This window comes from Eriocheir sinensis, chromosome 5 (assembly GCF_024679095.1).
Source record: "Eriocheir sinensis breed Jianghai 21 chromosome 5, ASM2467909v1, whole genome shotgun sequence".
Lineage (NCBI taxonomy): Eukaryota > Metazoa > Arthropoda > Malacostraca > Decapoda > Varunidae > Eriocheir > Eriocheir sinensis.
In genome coordinates this window covers 404335-419334 of record NC_066513.1, presented here as the reverse complement: position 1 = coordinate 419334, position 15000 = coordinate 404335, and the positions used below count along the sequence as shown (strand labels likewise).

Here is a 15000-nt window from a genome sequence, read left to right as displayed (position 1 = left end):
TTTCCCATCCTTCCCTTTTCCTCTTCCTCTTCCTCCTTCTCCTCCTTTCCCTCTCTGCTTCCCTTCTCTTTATCTTCGTCTTCTTGTTCCCTGTCCTTCCCTTTCTCACCCTTCTCTTCCCCTTCTTTTCTTGTTTTCCCTGTCCTTTCTTTCCCTTCATTTTCTTTCTTCCCTTATCTTCTCTTTTCCTATCCATCTCCTTCGTCCCTTTCCCTTCCTCCCCCTTCCTATGTTACCCTTCCCAGTCTCTCTTCATGTCTCCCTCCCTATCTATCCTTTCCCATCCCTTCCTCACCTCCTCCCTCCCCACCCCTTCACCCTCCTTCCCTTCCTCTCCCTACCTCTTCTTTCCCATCCCTTCCTCACCTCTTCCCTCCTCTGTCCTTCCCTTCCCTTCCCTTCCCTCCCCAACCCTTCACCCTCCTTCCCTTCCTCTCCCTACCTCTTCTTTCCCATCCCTTTCCTTCCCTTCCCTTCCCTCCCCTTCCCCACCCTTCCCTTCCCATCCCTTCCTTCCTCTTCCCCCCTCTCCCACATCCCTTCCCCTCCCCTCACCCTCCTTCCCTTCTTTCACCGCCCCATCGCTGTGAGGGTTCCCAGCTAATGCCTTGAGGGACTTCATGTCATGTACGAGTAGTAGTAGTAGTAGTAGTAGTAGTAGTAGTAGTAGTGGTAGTAGCAGTAGTAGCAACAGCATTAGTTGTTGTAGTAATGGTAATGATGGTGGTGGATATGGTGGTAGTGGTGGTGGTCATGACAGTAGAAGAATGAAAGGGAAGGGAAAGAAAGGGAAGAAGAGGAAAGAAAAGGGAAAGGCGAATGACAGGGAATGGAAAGAAAGGGAAGAAGACGAAAGGAAAGGGAAAGAAAAAGAAGAAGGGGAGATGTTATTGCCAGTGGGCGGTGTGTGGAATTCAACAACGGCGTCAAACAGTTTGGACGCTGCCGCTTGTGTTTGAGTTGGTAACGACGGACTCTCTTAGCTGGGCAGGGCTTCACTTCCCTTCACTGCCCTTCCCTTCCCTTCACTGCCCTTCCCTCCCCTTCTCTTCCCTTCCCTCCCCTTCTCTTCCCTTCCCTCCCCTTCACTGCCCTTCCCTTCCCTTCACTGCCCTTCCCTCCCCTTCTCTTCCCTTCCCTCCCCTTCACTGCCCTTCCCTTCCCTTCACTGCCCTTCCCTCCCCTTCACTGCCCTTCCCTCCCCTTCACTGCCCTTCCCTCCCCTTCACTGCCCTTCCCTCCCCTTCACTGCCCTTCTCTCCCCTTCACTGCTCTTCCCTCCCCTTCACTGCCCTTCCCTCCCCTTCACTGCCCTTCCCTCCCCTTCACTGCCCTTCCCTCCCCTTCACTGCCCTTCCCTGCCCTTCACTGCCCTTCCCTCCCCTTCTCTTCCCTTCCCTCCTTCACTGCCCTTCCCTTCCCTTCACTGCCCTTCCCTCCCCTTCACTGCCCTTCCTCCCCTTCACTGCCCTTCCTTTACCTTCACTGCCCTTCCCTTCCCTTCTTCCTTCCTCCTTCACTGCCCTTCCGTTCCATTCACTGCCCTTCCCTCCCCTTCACTGCCCTTCCCTTCCCTTCACTGCCCTTCCCTCCCCTTCACTGCCCTTCCCTCCCCTTCACTGCCCTTCCCTTCCCTTCACTGCCCTTCCCCCTTCACTGTCCTTCCCTCCTTCACTGCCCTTCCTCCCTTCTCTTCCCTTCCCTCCCCTTCACTGCCCTTCCCTTCACTGCCCTTCCCTTCCCTTCACTGCCCTTCCCTCCCCTTCACTTCCCTTCCCTCCCCTTCACTGCTCCTCCTTCCCTTTCACTGCCCTTCCTCCCTTCACTGCCCTTCCTTCCCTTCCCTTCACTGCCCTTCCCTCCCCTTCACTGCCCTTCCCACCCCGTCACTGCCCTTCCCTTCCCTTCACTGCCCTTCCTTCCCCATCACTGCCCTTCCCTCCCTTCACTTCACTTCCCTTCCCTTCACTGCCCTTCCCTTCCCTTCACTACCCTTCCCTTCCCTTCCCTTCCCTTCACTGCCCTTCCCTTCCCTTCACTGCCCTTCCCTTCCCTTCACTGCCCTTCCCTTCCATTCCCTTCCCTTCACTGCTCTTCCCTTCCCTTCCCTTCCCTTCCCTTCCCTTCCCTTCCCTTCACTGCCCTTCCCTTCCCTTCACTGCCCTTCCCTTCCCTTCCCTTCCCTTCCCTTCCCTTCACTGCCCTTCCCTTCCTTCACTGCCCTTCCTTCCCTTTCACTGCCCTTCCTCCCTTCACCCCTTCCCTCCCTTTCACTGCCCTTCCCTTCCTTCACTGCCCTTCCTCCCCTTCACTGCCCTCCCATCACTGCCCTTCCTCCCTTCACTGCCCATCCCTTCCCTTCACTGCCCTTCCCTCCCCTTCATTGCCCTTCCCTCCCCATCACTGCCCTTCCCTCTACTTTTTTTCTCTTCTCTTCCCTTCCCTCTACTTTTTTTCTCTTCCCTTCCCTCTCCTTTTTTTTTATTTTCTCTTCCCTTTTTTCCCTTAACTTACTTTTTCCTTTCTCTTCTCTTTCATTGTCCTTCCTCTTTCCCTTCATTTTCATTTTCATTTCCCTTCTCTTTCCTTCCCTTCCTTCTCTTTCCCTTCCCTTTCCGTCCCTTTTCCCTTCTCTTTCCTTCCCTTCCTTCTCTTTCCCTTCCCTTGCCGTCCCCTTTCCCTTCTCTTTCCCTTCACTTTCAGTCCCCTTTCCCTTCACTTCCCTTCCTTTCCTTCTCTTTCCCTTCCCTTTCCGTCCCCTTCCCCTTCTCTTTCCTTCTTCTCTTTCCTCCCCTTCCTTATCTTTCCCTTCTTTTTCCTTCTCCTTTCCTTCTTCACTTTCCTCACCTTCTTTCTCTTCCCTTCTCTTCCCTTCCTTCTCTTTCTTTTCCTTCCCTTCCCTCTTTCCCTTTCATTCCCTTCCTTTTGCACCCTCTGACAACTCCTCTTTCCTCCCCTTCCCTTCCTTCTCCTCCCTTCCTTACCCTTTCCCTTACTTCCCTTTCTTTCTCTTCCCTTTCCTTATGTTATTTTCTTTATCAACCCTTTCTTATTTCTCTCTGATTACTCTTGAATTTAGTAGTATATTTATTTTTGTTGTTGTTGTTGTTGTTAGTCCTGATTTTAGTTTCGTTCTTTCTCTTCGTCTCTATTTCCGCCTCTCTTGTATGTTACCATTTCCTTTCTATATTTATCCCTCTTCTTACCCTCTTCTTTCTCTCTCTCTCATTATTAATTGTCACGAGAGAGAGAGAGAGAGAGAGAGAGAGAGAGAGAGAGAGAGAGAGAGAGAGAGAGAGAGTGCCAAATGGAAACTCTGCCCCTCTGTTTACTCACAAATGCGTCCAGAAACACACACACACACACACACACACACACACACACACACACACGGAAAGAAAGAAAAATATAGTTAATCAAATTTTAGTTCTTCAGTCACTAGTATATTCCTTTTGTTTCCCTTCCCTTCCCTTCCCTTCCCTTCCCTTTCCTTATCTTCCCTTCCCTTCCCTTCCCTTCCCTTCCCTTCCCTTCCCTTTCCTTATCTTCCCTTCCCTTCCCTTCCCTTTCCTTATCTTCCCTTCCCTTCCCTTCCCTTTCCTTATCTTCCCTTCCCTTTCCTTCCCTTCCCTTCCCTTCCCTTCCCTTCCTTATCTTCCCTTCCCCTCCCCTCCCTGCCATTCCCTTCCCTTTCCCTTCTCTTACGTTCCCGTTTCTTTTCTTTCTTTTCTTCTCTTTCCTTCTTTCCATTCCCTTAACTTTCCTTCTTTTTCTTCCCCTCCCTTTTTTTCCCTTCACTGTCTTTCTCCTCTCCCTTATCTTCCCTTCCCTTCCCATTTTTTCCTTTCCCTTATCTTTCCTTCCTTCCCTTCCCTTCCCTGTATTTCTTTCTCTTTTTTTTTTCTTTTTTTCCCTTTTTTCCCTTTCCTTTCCTTCTTTCCCTTCTCTTTCCTTCTCTCTCCCATTTCTTTCCTTTCCCATCGCCTCCTTTCACAATTTCCCTTCCCTTTCCCTTTCTCTCTCTTCCCTTCCTCTCCTTTTACTTATCTTTTTTGCCTAACATTCCTTACCCTTCTCTTCCCTTCCCTTCCCTTCCCTTCCCTTCTCTTCTCATCTCTTCTCTTCCCTTCCCTTCCCTTCCCTTCGTTCTCATCAATATACGTTCATTCCTTATTCATTGAGAGAGAGAGAGAGAGAGAGAGAGAGAGAGAGAGAGAGAGAGAGAGAGACGTCACAGGATCAGGTTCATGTTTGTGTTGTGCTTCCCGGAGGAGGAGGAGGAGCAGGAGGAGCAGGAGGAGAAACAAGGGACAGTGGAAAGAGGAGAAGGCAGGAGGAGGAGGAGGAGCATACAGAAATGAGTGAAAGTGGAGGAAGAGGGAGAGGAGAAGAGAGAAAAAAACAGGGAGGAACATTCGATAATAATAATAATAATAATAAGAAGAAGAAGAAGAAGAAGAAGAAGAAGAAAAAAAAAAAGAGGAGGAGGAGAGGAAGAGGAAGAAGATCACCATGTCTGATAGATTGTGTATACAGAGATAGGACTCGTGTGTGTGTGTGTGTGTGTGTGTGTGTGTGTGTGTGTGTGTGTTTGGAAGAGGGAAGGGGGAGAGAGGACAGCTTGAAAGACTGATAGGGAGGGGGAGGGGAAGGGAGAGAAGGGAGAGAGAGGAGAGGAAAGGGGAACGCATAGGAGAGAGAGAGAGAGAGAGAGGTGGTGATGATGGTGTTGATGATAATGTTACTGGTGGTGGTGGTGATGGTGGTGGTAGTGGTGACGATGATATTACTGGTGGTGGTGGTGGTGGTGGAGGTGATGATAGTGGTAGTGGTGATGATGATGGTGGTGGTGGTAGTGATGATAGTGACAGTGGTGATGATGATGGTGGTGGTGGTGGTGGTGATGATAGTGGCAGTGGTGATGATGATGATGATGATGGTGGTGGTGATGATGATAGTGGCAGTGATGATGATGATAGTGGTGGTGGTGGTAGTGATGATAGTGACAGTGATGATGATGATGGTAGTGGTGATGATAGTGGCAGTGGTGATGATGGTGGTGGTGGTGATGATAGTGGTGGTGGTGGTGGTGGTGGTGGTGATGATAGTGGCAGTGGTGATGATGATGGTGGTGGTGGTGGTGATGATAGTAGTGGTAGTGATGGTGGTGGTGATGATGATAGTGGTGGTGGTGGTGGTGGTGGTGATGATGATAGTGGTGGTGGTGGTGGTGGTGGTGGTTAAAAATCAGCGTAGTTCTGGTGGGACTCAAACCTCGGTCCACGGGTTCACCACGCCTACACGCTGACCACTCGGCCACCGCTTCCCTGATAGACTAATTGAATTTCTTTTTTTTTTTTTTTTTTTTTTTTTTTTTTTCGTGTGGTGGTGATGAAGGTGGTGGTGGTGGTGGTGTTGTGAGGATGTGTTGTGTGAAAGTGAGTCAGACATCGTTGCTTCTCCTCCTCCTCCTCCTCCTCCTCCTCCTCGTGGTGTTGTTGGAAGAAGGGTGAATATAAACACCTCCATCACCCTCCACCCTGATAACCTTCTCTCCTCCCCCTCCTCCTCCTCCTCCTCCTCCTCCTCCTCCTCCAATCTTCCTCTCAGTTACTCTTCCTTTTTATCCCACGCAGCTTCCAGACTCAACCTTGCTCATCTCCTCCCCTTCCTCCTCCTCTCTCTCTCTCTCTCTCTCTCTCTCTCTCTCTCTGTGTGAAACGGATTTGAGAGAGAGAGAGAGAGAGAGAGAGAGAGAGAGAGAGAGAGAGAGAGAGAGAGAGAGAGAGAGCAGCTGTATGCCTTCATGAGTGGGTTGAATGAGAGCGGTGTGCAGGAGAGAGAGAGAGAGAGAGAGAGAGAGAGAGATTTGGGGTATATAGGTTGTCTTGTTTCCATATCAGACGGGGCGGGGCGGGTGGGGGAGGGAGGAAGGGGGGAAGCTGTCCTTGGCGTGGCTCATTGCCCTTCCGCCAGGTGTCTCTCTCTCTCTCTCTCTCTCTCTCTCTCTCTCTCTCTCTCTCTCTCTTTACTTGTGTTCGTGTGTGTGTGTGTGTGTGTGTGTGTGTGTGTGTGTGTGTGTGTGTGTTTCTTTTATGCTATTTATTTATTATTATTATTATTATTATTATTATTTTTGGTCGATTTGCTGATGGTGAGTTCATTGGTGGTGGTGGTGGTGATGTTGGAAGGTGTTGTTATCCTCGTTGTTGTTGTTGGTGGTGGTGATAGTGGTGATGATGATAGTGGTGGTGATGACGGTGATGGTGTAACAGACGGAACTTGTTGATGGGATTTGGTGTGTGGTGTGGTGGTGGTGATGTTATGGTACGTTATGTGATGTGATGTGACGTGTATAATATGTGAGAGAGAGAGAGAGAGAGAGAGAGAGAGAGAGAGAGAGACGCACTTTCACAAAATATCATCAAACTAAAAAAAAAAAAGCAAATTGGAAAAGAAAGAAAACAGGAAAGTAATATAAAAAATCATTCAAATTCGTACAGGTAAAAAAAAAAAATGAAATGCAAAACGAACGAGAGAAAGGAAATTAGAGAACGGTAAAGAACGAACCATTGAGGAAAAAAAGTTTGGAAAAGAATGAAAGAAAATAAGAAAGAAAATAGAAGAAAAACGTGAGAAATAGATAAAAGAGACAATAAGAAAGAGAGAGAGAGAGAGAGAGAGAGAGAGAAATACGGAAGAGAGATGCTGAAAGGAGGAAGGAAGAGGAGGAGGAGACTAGACAACTGAAGAAGAAGAGGGAGGAGGAGGAGAAGGAAGAGAAAGAAGGAGGTAGACAACTGAAGGAGAAGAAGGAGGAGGAGGAGGAGGAGGAGGTAACAGTATACAACAAAAAAAAAAGGAGGAGGAGGAAGAGGTGGAGGAAACGAACAAGAGAAAGAAGTGGAGGAAACAATCGAGTGGAGGAGAGAGAAAAAAAGTGGAGGAAAATTAACATGGAACGGCACAGTGGAAGGGCATTCGGCGGGGGGCTCCTCCATCCCACCCCCGCGCCCCTCCACCCCCTCCCGCCCCTCCCGTCCCGCCCCGCCCCGCCCCTGCACTTCGATCTTGAGGCGCTGCTTAAGATCGACGACCTGCGCACGTGGATTCAAGACCTGGAGTCGTCGCGGGGTCGTCGCTACCAAACCCTCTACAGTGACTACGATGACTACGACAGCCTGGACGAGGGTAAGGTGGTCAGTCAGTCAGTCAGTTGGTTAGTTAGTAAGTCAGTCAGATTTTTAGTTCGACAGTCAGTTAGTCACCCAGTCAGTCAGGCAGATATCCAGTTACTTATTATCCCGCCAGTCAGTAAGTTAGTTAGTCAGTCAGTCAGTCAGTAAGTCAGTCAATTTGTCAATCATTTAGTCAGTCAGTCAGCCGCTCGTCATTCAGTCAGCCAGTCAGAAATCAGCCAGCTAGCGATACTGCTACTACTACTACTACTTCTACTACTACTACTACTACTATTACTACTACAACATACATGCACACACATAAATGATGCAAATTAATTAAAATCGTGTGTGTAAGTCTTTCTATCTTTTTGTGTGTTCCCCTTCCCTTCGCCCTCTCCCCCTCTCTTTTCCCTTCCCTTCCCTTCCTTCTCATCCCAACCCTTCCCCTAATGCAATCTTTTCACTCCTTTCTCTACCTCCCTTCCTGTGTGTGGTAAATCCTTCCTCTACTGCCTCCTCCTCCTCCTCCTCCTCCTCCTCCTCCTCCTCCTCCTCTTCCTAATCCTCTTCCTCCCTATATGTCACTGGTCTGAAAGAAGAAGAAGAAAAAGAAGAAGCAGAAGAGGAGGAAGAAGAAGTATTAACTATCATGATTTTTTTTAGCTGTGGCAATGTTTAATGTTAAGGAATGACAAGTTAACTGAGGTGTCTGTGTGTGTGTGTGTGTGTGTGTGTGTGTGTGTGTGTGTGTGTGTGTGTGTACTTATGATTTTTTCTTTGCCAAACTTGCAGATATTTTACCCTAGAGTTTTGTCGTTCCTCCTCCTCCTCGTCCTCCTCCTCCTCCTCCTCCTCCTCTACTTTCATCTGCTTACTCACTCACCGAATTCTTTTTCCTCCTCTTCCTACTTTCTCCTTCCCTCTTTCTTTGCTGTCTCTGCTCCTTCCCTCCTCCTCCTCCTCCTCCTCCTCCTCCTCCTGTTTTCTCTTCATACCTCATGTCATTCTCTGTCACTCTCTCTGCCCCCTCATCCATCTCTCTCTCTCTCTCTCTCTCTCTCTCTCTCTCTCTCTCTCTCTCTCTCTCTCTCTCTCTCTCTCTCTCTCTCTCTCTCTCAAGGGTGCATCAGGAAGAGAGAGAGAGAGAGAGAGAGAGAGAGGACACTTGAATTTCCTGCGGCGGTGTTGAGAACGACAGCTGGGGGGTGGTGGTGATGGTGGTGGTGGTGATGGTGGTGGTGGTGGTGATGGTGATGGTGGTGGTGGTGTGTACTGTACGGTGGGCGAGAGGACACACACACACACACACACACACACACACACACACACACTTCCTCTCCCCATCCATGAGTAGTGTGTGTGTGTATGTGTGTGTGTGTGTTTGCAGTAGAGGAAGCATCTTGTGAACAATATATATTAAAACTTGCTAGTCGCTGCCGCTGCAAGAGAAAACAGAATTGAGCGGTTCGATAAGAGGTCAATATCGGGTGGACAGGTGCCTTGATGCGCCCCTCGTGAAGGCGTTCAAGTCGTAGGCAGGAGGAGGAAAGGCAGACACAGTAAGGTTGTTCCAGAGTTTACCAGCGGAAGGGATGAAAGAATGGAGATGACCGTCAACTCCTGCATAAGGGATTTGGATAGCACATGGATGAGTGTGTTTCTGTATTCTGTGGTGATTTTATATTTATTCATGCCGGGTTTAGCATCGTAGGGTGGGCGTAGCGACGCAACCCCCGATGTATACCCCCATGGTTGATTAATTGATTTGTATAAGTTTGATCTATTCTCTGATCATACATATTCGTTCTCTGTAAACTTTTAAACTTTTTTCTTTGATATTTAACATGTACTTTTGTGAACTTTTTGGTGCAGTTCACTTGCGCATATGTAAACTTCTTTGTTTAGTTTACTTGACCAAATATAATCTTTTCCTGTGTAGTTTATTTGTGAATATGTAAACTTTTTGGTGTTTATTTGTGGATATGTAAACTTTTTGGTGTAGTTTACTTATGCATACATAAACTTTTTGTTGTGGTTTGCTTGTGCATATGTAAACTTTTTGGTGTAGTTTACTTGTGCATATGTAAACTTTTTGGTGTAGTTTACTTGTGCATATGTAAACTTTTTGATGTACTTTACCTGTGCATATGTAAACTTATGTCGTGCACTCCCCTCATGTCCCTTCATATCTTCTCTTCTTTCATGTCTTAAAGTTTCATATTCTTCAAAGTTCGGGTTTTCAGACTCATCAAGGTCACACAATCACGCGTATGGTATCAATGTTCCGTACTGGCAAGATGCACTCCCCTCATGTCCCTTCATATCTTCTCTTCTTTCATGTCTTCAAGTTTCATATTCTTTCAAGTTTCATATCCTTCAGACTCATCACTGGCAAGATGCACTCCCCTCATGTCCCTTCATTGCTTCTCTTTTTTCATCTCAAGTTTCATATTCTTTCAAGTCTCATATCCTTCAGACTCATCAAGGTCACACAATCACGCGTATGGTATCAATGTTCCGTACTAGCAAGATGCACTCCCCTCATGTCCCTTCATTGCTTCTCTTTTTTCATCTGTTCAAGTTTCATATTCTTTCAAGTCTCGTGTTCTTCAGACTCATCAACTTCACATAATCATGGCGTATAAACCCTTTCCTTTTCTCTGCATGTGAATTTTTGTTTGCAATGATGATAATGATGATGATAATGATGATGATAATGATGGTGTTGATGATAATGACATGTTCGGGCATTGAGGGAAAGGAAGCCATGTGGGTGAAAATACTGCAGCGTGAGTGACTTCATTTACCTGAGTATTTTTTATTTTCTTCTTTTCTTCTTTGACGTAACTCTCTCTCTCTCTCTCTCTCTCTCTCTCTCTCTCTCTCTCTCTCTCTCTCTCTCTCTCTCTCTCTCTCTCTCTCTCTCTCTCTCCGTCTTTCCTTTCTTTATTTCTTCATTTCTCTGCATTTAAAAGTGTGTGTGTGTGTGTGTGTGTGTGTGTGTGTGTGTGTGTGTATGTCAGTCTGCCTGTCTGTGTTTTTGTATTTCTGTCTGTCTATCTATATCTTTTCATCCATCAATCTATCTCTATCTATTTATCTCGCATCGTCCCCCGCTCACCGCCTCCTCCTCCCCCCTCAGGTGACATCACGCAGAAGGGCTACGAGAAGAAGAAGGCGCGCCTCCTCCAGCCCTATGTCATCCGGGACCCCAGCCAGGGTAAGTATAGGCGTTCCCTGCGGCGGGGCGGCTGTTGCACGCCCCGCCACCCCTTCCCCCCTCCCCTGCCACACTGGCCTCACGTGGGCGGTGTCGGTGCTCCCCCAACGGCAGGCCGCGGCTCCCCGCCAGTCAGGGTCGCCTCGGTCTGAAGCCGCGGGTCTCAAGTCATGATGTGGTTCAGTTTGAGGCGGCTGTGTGGCCCGCGATCAGTTGCCTTGAGATTGTGAAAGCCAGTGTGGGTACTGCGAGAAGGTGGTAAATTCCGTACTGAAGACAGTTATTTCCATCGATTTATAACGTTCGGCTCCTTGTTAGCGCCTCTCCCCTTACTTAGCGTCCTGTCCTCGTCGGTCTGCAAAGGTCGCTGCAGTGTTGCTCCTCCTGACATCTCCTTATCAATGTTTCCATGCTAACTGCTCCTCCCAAGTTGCTAAATGTACGTATGTCAACCTCTCATGCGGCCTCGCAGCAGTAGACTTTCTACTCAAATTCATCCTTGTGCTGTCCAGCGCATTAATCCAGTGATAATTAGCCAGTAGCTATCTAGTACATTGATTTCGCGCAACATATTCGCGCGACCTCCGGCTTTCACGATCTCTAGAGCAGAGTTCTTCAAACGTTTCCCACTGTGGCTGCAGTTTTCTTTTAAGGCTTGCCCACACGGCCCACCTTGAAGGCTCTTTACGGTAGTGAGGGCGTTATGCTTCCCGTGGTCGGCTGTTGTCTTTCTGTGTGTGCAGCATCGAGCCAGTGAGCAGTGTCGCGAGCCATGCAGTTTTGTGGCGTGACTTGAGTGTTAAAGAAGCCTGCGCCAGACAACTGATTGCGGACCCGCGGAGGCGGCCTTCACCTTTGTCGTCATCATGATTCGAGACCTCGGCCTTCAGACTGAGGAGCCTCGACTCAGTTCTCACCCCGATCACGGCAGTGCCACCCACGGGGAGCAGCTTCGCCGCCCACCTTTGTCAAGGGAACATGTCACACACTGTCCACCTCAGTCCCCTCCATGTCCCGCCTTCAGCGTCTCGTGCCGGGGCGGCGAGGCCTCCGTGGCTGTTGGACAGGTCTTCCGCCCGCTGGCTCCCCGGCTCGCGCGGCGTCACCACACAATGGCTCTCAGGGTGTTAAGCACAACTTCTGGCTCTGTAGATGTTTTGACTGACAGGAACGAAACCCATGCATTTACCATTTGCTATGATTTTGTTAATTTGCAAATTTACACAACGTTGTTTTCTTTTGAGAAGCCATTGTATGATGACGTCACGCGGCCAGAGACCCACGCTGGCCTTAGACCCGGCCTGCACACGGAGGCCTCGCGCCTGCCATCACGAGCCCCTTTGCCGGCCCAGCGCGACGGGGAGCGGCGGGGCATTCTTGGCCCTCATCCCTCTTCTGGGGTTCCAGCATCCCCGCCCCGCCCCGCCCCGCCCCACCCCGCAGTTTGCTGTGCCCCGCCCCCCGACATGTTCCCTTGCCGCGTGCCTCCGGGCCATGTACATTGAGTGGTTCAGAACATTGTTGGGTAGAGCAGTCTGACCCTAGCGTAGCGATACACTTCAGACAAGGTTTTACTCTCTCGGTTAGGTAGAGTTGTTGTCCCGTCAGCCACACCCAAACACACTGTCCCGTGCCGCCGCCACCCCCGCCGCCACCACCGGGCGCTGACTGGCCCCGCCAAGCCCAGGGTGTGGCTGCGTGGCTCTCACCCTCCATTGACTGCCTGCCACTGTCCGTCCGTCCCCCTTTGGACCCGGGGCGCGGCACTAACCCACCACCACCCTCCCCGGGGCACGGGTCCCCCCCCCCTGTGGCACTAACCCGCCGCTAGTCAGTCGCGGCGCGCCCACTAACGCTTCTCCCCCCACCCCGCATGGACAGCCTCCCACCAGGCGGCGCTGCAGGCCCAACACGGCAGCGCCGCCAGCGGCCGCCGCCACCGCAGCGAACATCGCAGCGTCACGACTCACGAACGGCGCTACCTCTCAGGTACCCCGTCCCCTGCCCCCCTGCTACCCCCACGCCCCCCACGCCCTGCCGTGACGGTGCTAGCGACACGGCTGTGCAGACTAACAAGGCGCCCCGCACACACCTCACTACACTCAACAAGGCCTCGCCGGACCTCCTCCCACCCCACCCCCCCCTCTGGCTCAGCCTTGACCCAGGAAGACACAGTTAACACATTCGCCCTACAACTCCACACCAACACTCCTGGCCCCCTCTTCCCGACACTCCACCTCCCCGACTCAGCCACTTCCTCCCCGCCGATCCTTCAGGAAGGAGAGAGAAAACAGCCTTGTCGCGAGCTGACCGGCAGCGGCGTGGGGGCGTGAGGCCACGCGCTGCCCTAACGTCGCTCCACTCCGCATGAGTTTACTCCGCACGTCTACCCCCCCCTACCACGCCCCCAACCACGCCCCCCGCCCCGCTGACCTGCCCATAGCGAGCCATCAACCCCCCGCAACCCCCCCACCTCATCCGCCCGTCCTGACACTCCCTGCCAAGCCAGTTCGTGTTGTGCACCCCCTCCCCTGACCCCCCTCCCCTGTCCCCCCAGCCTCCCGCCCCCTGCCAAGCACCCCATACAGGTGTTGGGGAGCTGCACCCCCTCACCCCCCTCACCCCCTTGATGTCTTGGTGTGTTGTCGCCACCCGCATTCACCCCGCCACCGCGCGCCCGCACACCCACACCACCACACCACCACACCGCCGCCACACTGTATATACCCGCTAGGGGCCACACCACAGGGTTGTGTTCATAGTTTTTAAGATTATCAGTTATTGAATTACTAGTCTCCCTTTTCACTCACCTTCCTCCCTGTTTTATTTATTTTTCTTTCTCCTTCATTCTCCTCTGTTTCAACTCTCCCTCCCTCCCTCCCTCCCTAGCCGTTTCCTTCCCTTCCTTCTTTCCTTCGTCTGTTTATGATTTATTCCTTACCATTCTCCTTCCTTCCTGGGTTTTTTTTCTTCTCTTCCTCCCTTCCTTTCTATTCCCCTTCCTTCCTTCCGTCCTTCTGTCCTTATCATCCTCCCTTCTAGCCTTCCTTCCTTCCTTTTTTCTTTTTTTTCTTTCATCTCTCTCTCTCTCTCTCTCTCTCTCTCTCTCTCTCTCTCTCTCTCTCTCTCTCTCTCTCTCTCTCTCTCTCTCTCTCTCTCTCTCTCTCTCTCTCTCTCTCTATTTTCAAGTTTTATTTTCTGTTTTATTTTGTGTCTTACGGGAGCAAGATTTTATTTGTTAATTTATTTATTTATATTTATTTTTTCATTGTTTTTATAATCTTCCTTTTTTCCATAACTTCCTCCATATTGTTCTGCTCGTCCTCCTCCTCCTCCTCCTCCTCCTCCTTTTCCTTCTTCTCCTCCTCGTTGACTTCTTCCTCCTTTTTTTTCTTGTTCCTCTGATCGTTCTTTCCTCCTCTTCCTCTTTTTCCTCTTGCATCCTTTTCTTCCCCTTATTCTTCTTCCCTTCCATCCTTTCCTTTTCATCGCCTTCCTTCTTCTCTTTCTCCTTTTTCCACTAACTCTTCTTTCTCCTTCTCTTCTTCCTCCACTTCCTCTTTCTCCCTCCCTTCCATCTTTTCCTCCTCGTCACCTTCCTTCTCCTCCTTTTCTTCCTCTTTTTCTCTTTCCATCTTTTCCTCCTCATCACTTTCCTTCTCCTTTCTCCTCCTGTTCCTCTGACGGTGACCTAACCCTCCTTCGTCCTCCTCTTCCTTCTTCCCTTCCATCCTTTCCTTTTCATCGCCTTCCTTCTCCTCCCTTTTCCACTAACTGTTCTTTCTCCTCTTCTTCCTCCTCTTCATCTTTCTCCCTCCCTTCCATTTTTTCCTCCTCCTCCTTTCTCCTCCTCCTGTTCCTCTGACGGTGACCTAACTCTCTTTCCTCCTCTTCCTCCTCCTCCTCCTCCTCCTCCTCCTCCTCCTGGGGAAACACCGTAATCTCCTCCCTGCCTGGTTATCTGCTAAACACTCCCTTCTGCTCGCGTTCTGGCTATGTGGCTTCTGCTTCTCCTTCCCTTACGCATCTGCTACGCCTACTGCTGCCTCTACGCCCTTCCCTGTAGCGGCTAGCCCTTCCCCTCCCCCTCTCTAAGCCTTGAGTGATGCTTGCCAAGTGCTGTAGTGTGTTGTTTGGGGTCGCAGGTGCGCAAGCCGAGGCCGCGTCACCCTCAACCCGCTCCCGACGAAGGGCCCAGCGCCGTGTGACCAGGAATGAGTCCCGCTATCACTCAGGTAAGTCCCCCCTCCTGTCCCGCCTCTTCGCCGCCGCCTCCTCTCCGCCCCGCCCAGAGCCGCCGAGAGAAAGGTATGTGACGGGTGAATGTGCTTGTGTGAGCGTGTGTGTGTTTGTGTTTGTGTATGTGTGTGTGTGTGTGTGTGTGTGTGTGTGTGTGTGTGTGTGTGTGTGTGTGTGAGTTGGGGAGTGAGAAGGAGGGAAGACGAAGAGGAAGGAAAGGCAAAGTAAACAGAAGAAGGAGACAGAGAGGAAGAAGAAAGAGGAGGAGGAGGAGGAAATTAGAGATGAATGGAAAAAGACATGAAGAAGAGGAGAGGGAAGGAAAATAAACAGAAGAAGGAGGAGGAGGAGGAGACAAAA

At 50.3% G+C, this 15000-nt stretch overlaps 1 protein-coding gene and 1 long non-coding RNA gene across 9 annotated transcripts in view; one reads left to right on the top strand and one right to left on the bottom strand.

The window, feature by feature from the left end:
• The window catches only part of LOC126983303 (uncharacterized), a 75070-nt gene that overhangs the window by 24328 nt on the left and 35742 nt on the right, over positions 1 to 15000 (bottom strand). The gene's annotated exons all lie outside the window — the stretch shown is intronic.
• The window catches only part of LOC126983120 (disco-interacting protein 2-like), a 90436-nt gene continuing 82331 nt past the window's right edge, over positions 6896 to 15000 (top strand). For 2 of the 7 annotated variants that reach the window (XM_050835629.1, XM_050835620.1), the window contains exons 1-4: positions 6897 to 7191; positions 10324 to 10401; positions 12283 to 12390; positions 14547 to 14636. In XM_050835629.1, the coding sequence (XP_050691586.1) occupies positions 6957 to 7191; positions 10324 to 10401; positions 12283 to 12390; positions 14547 to 14636 (511 nt within the window). In that variant the 5' untranslated portion in view covers positions 6897 to 6956. Of the gene's footprint in view, positions 7192 to 10323; positions 10402 to 12282; positions 12391 to 14546; positions 14637 to 15000 lie in introns of all 7 variants that reach the window. The other 5 variants (XM_050835624.1, XM_050835660.1, XM_050835635.1 and 2 more) reach the window with 5 other exon arrangements.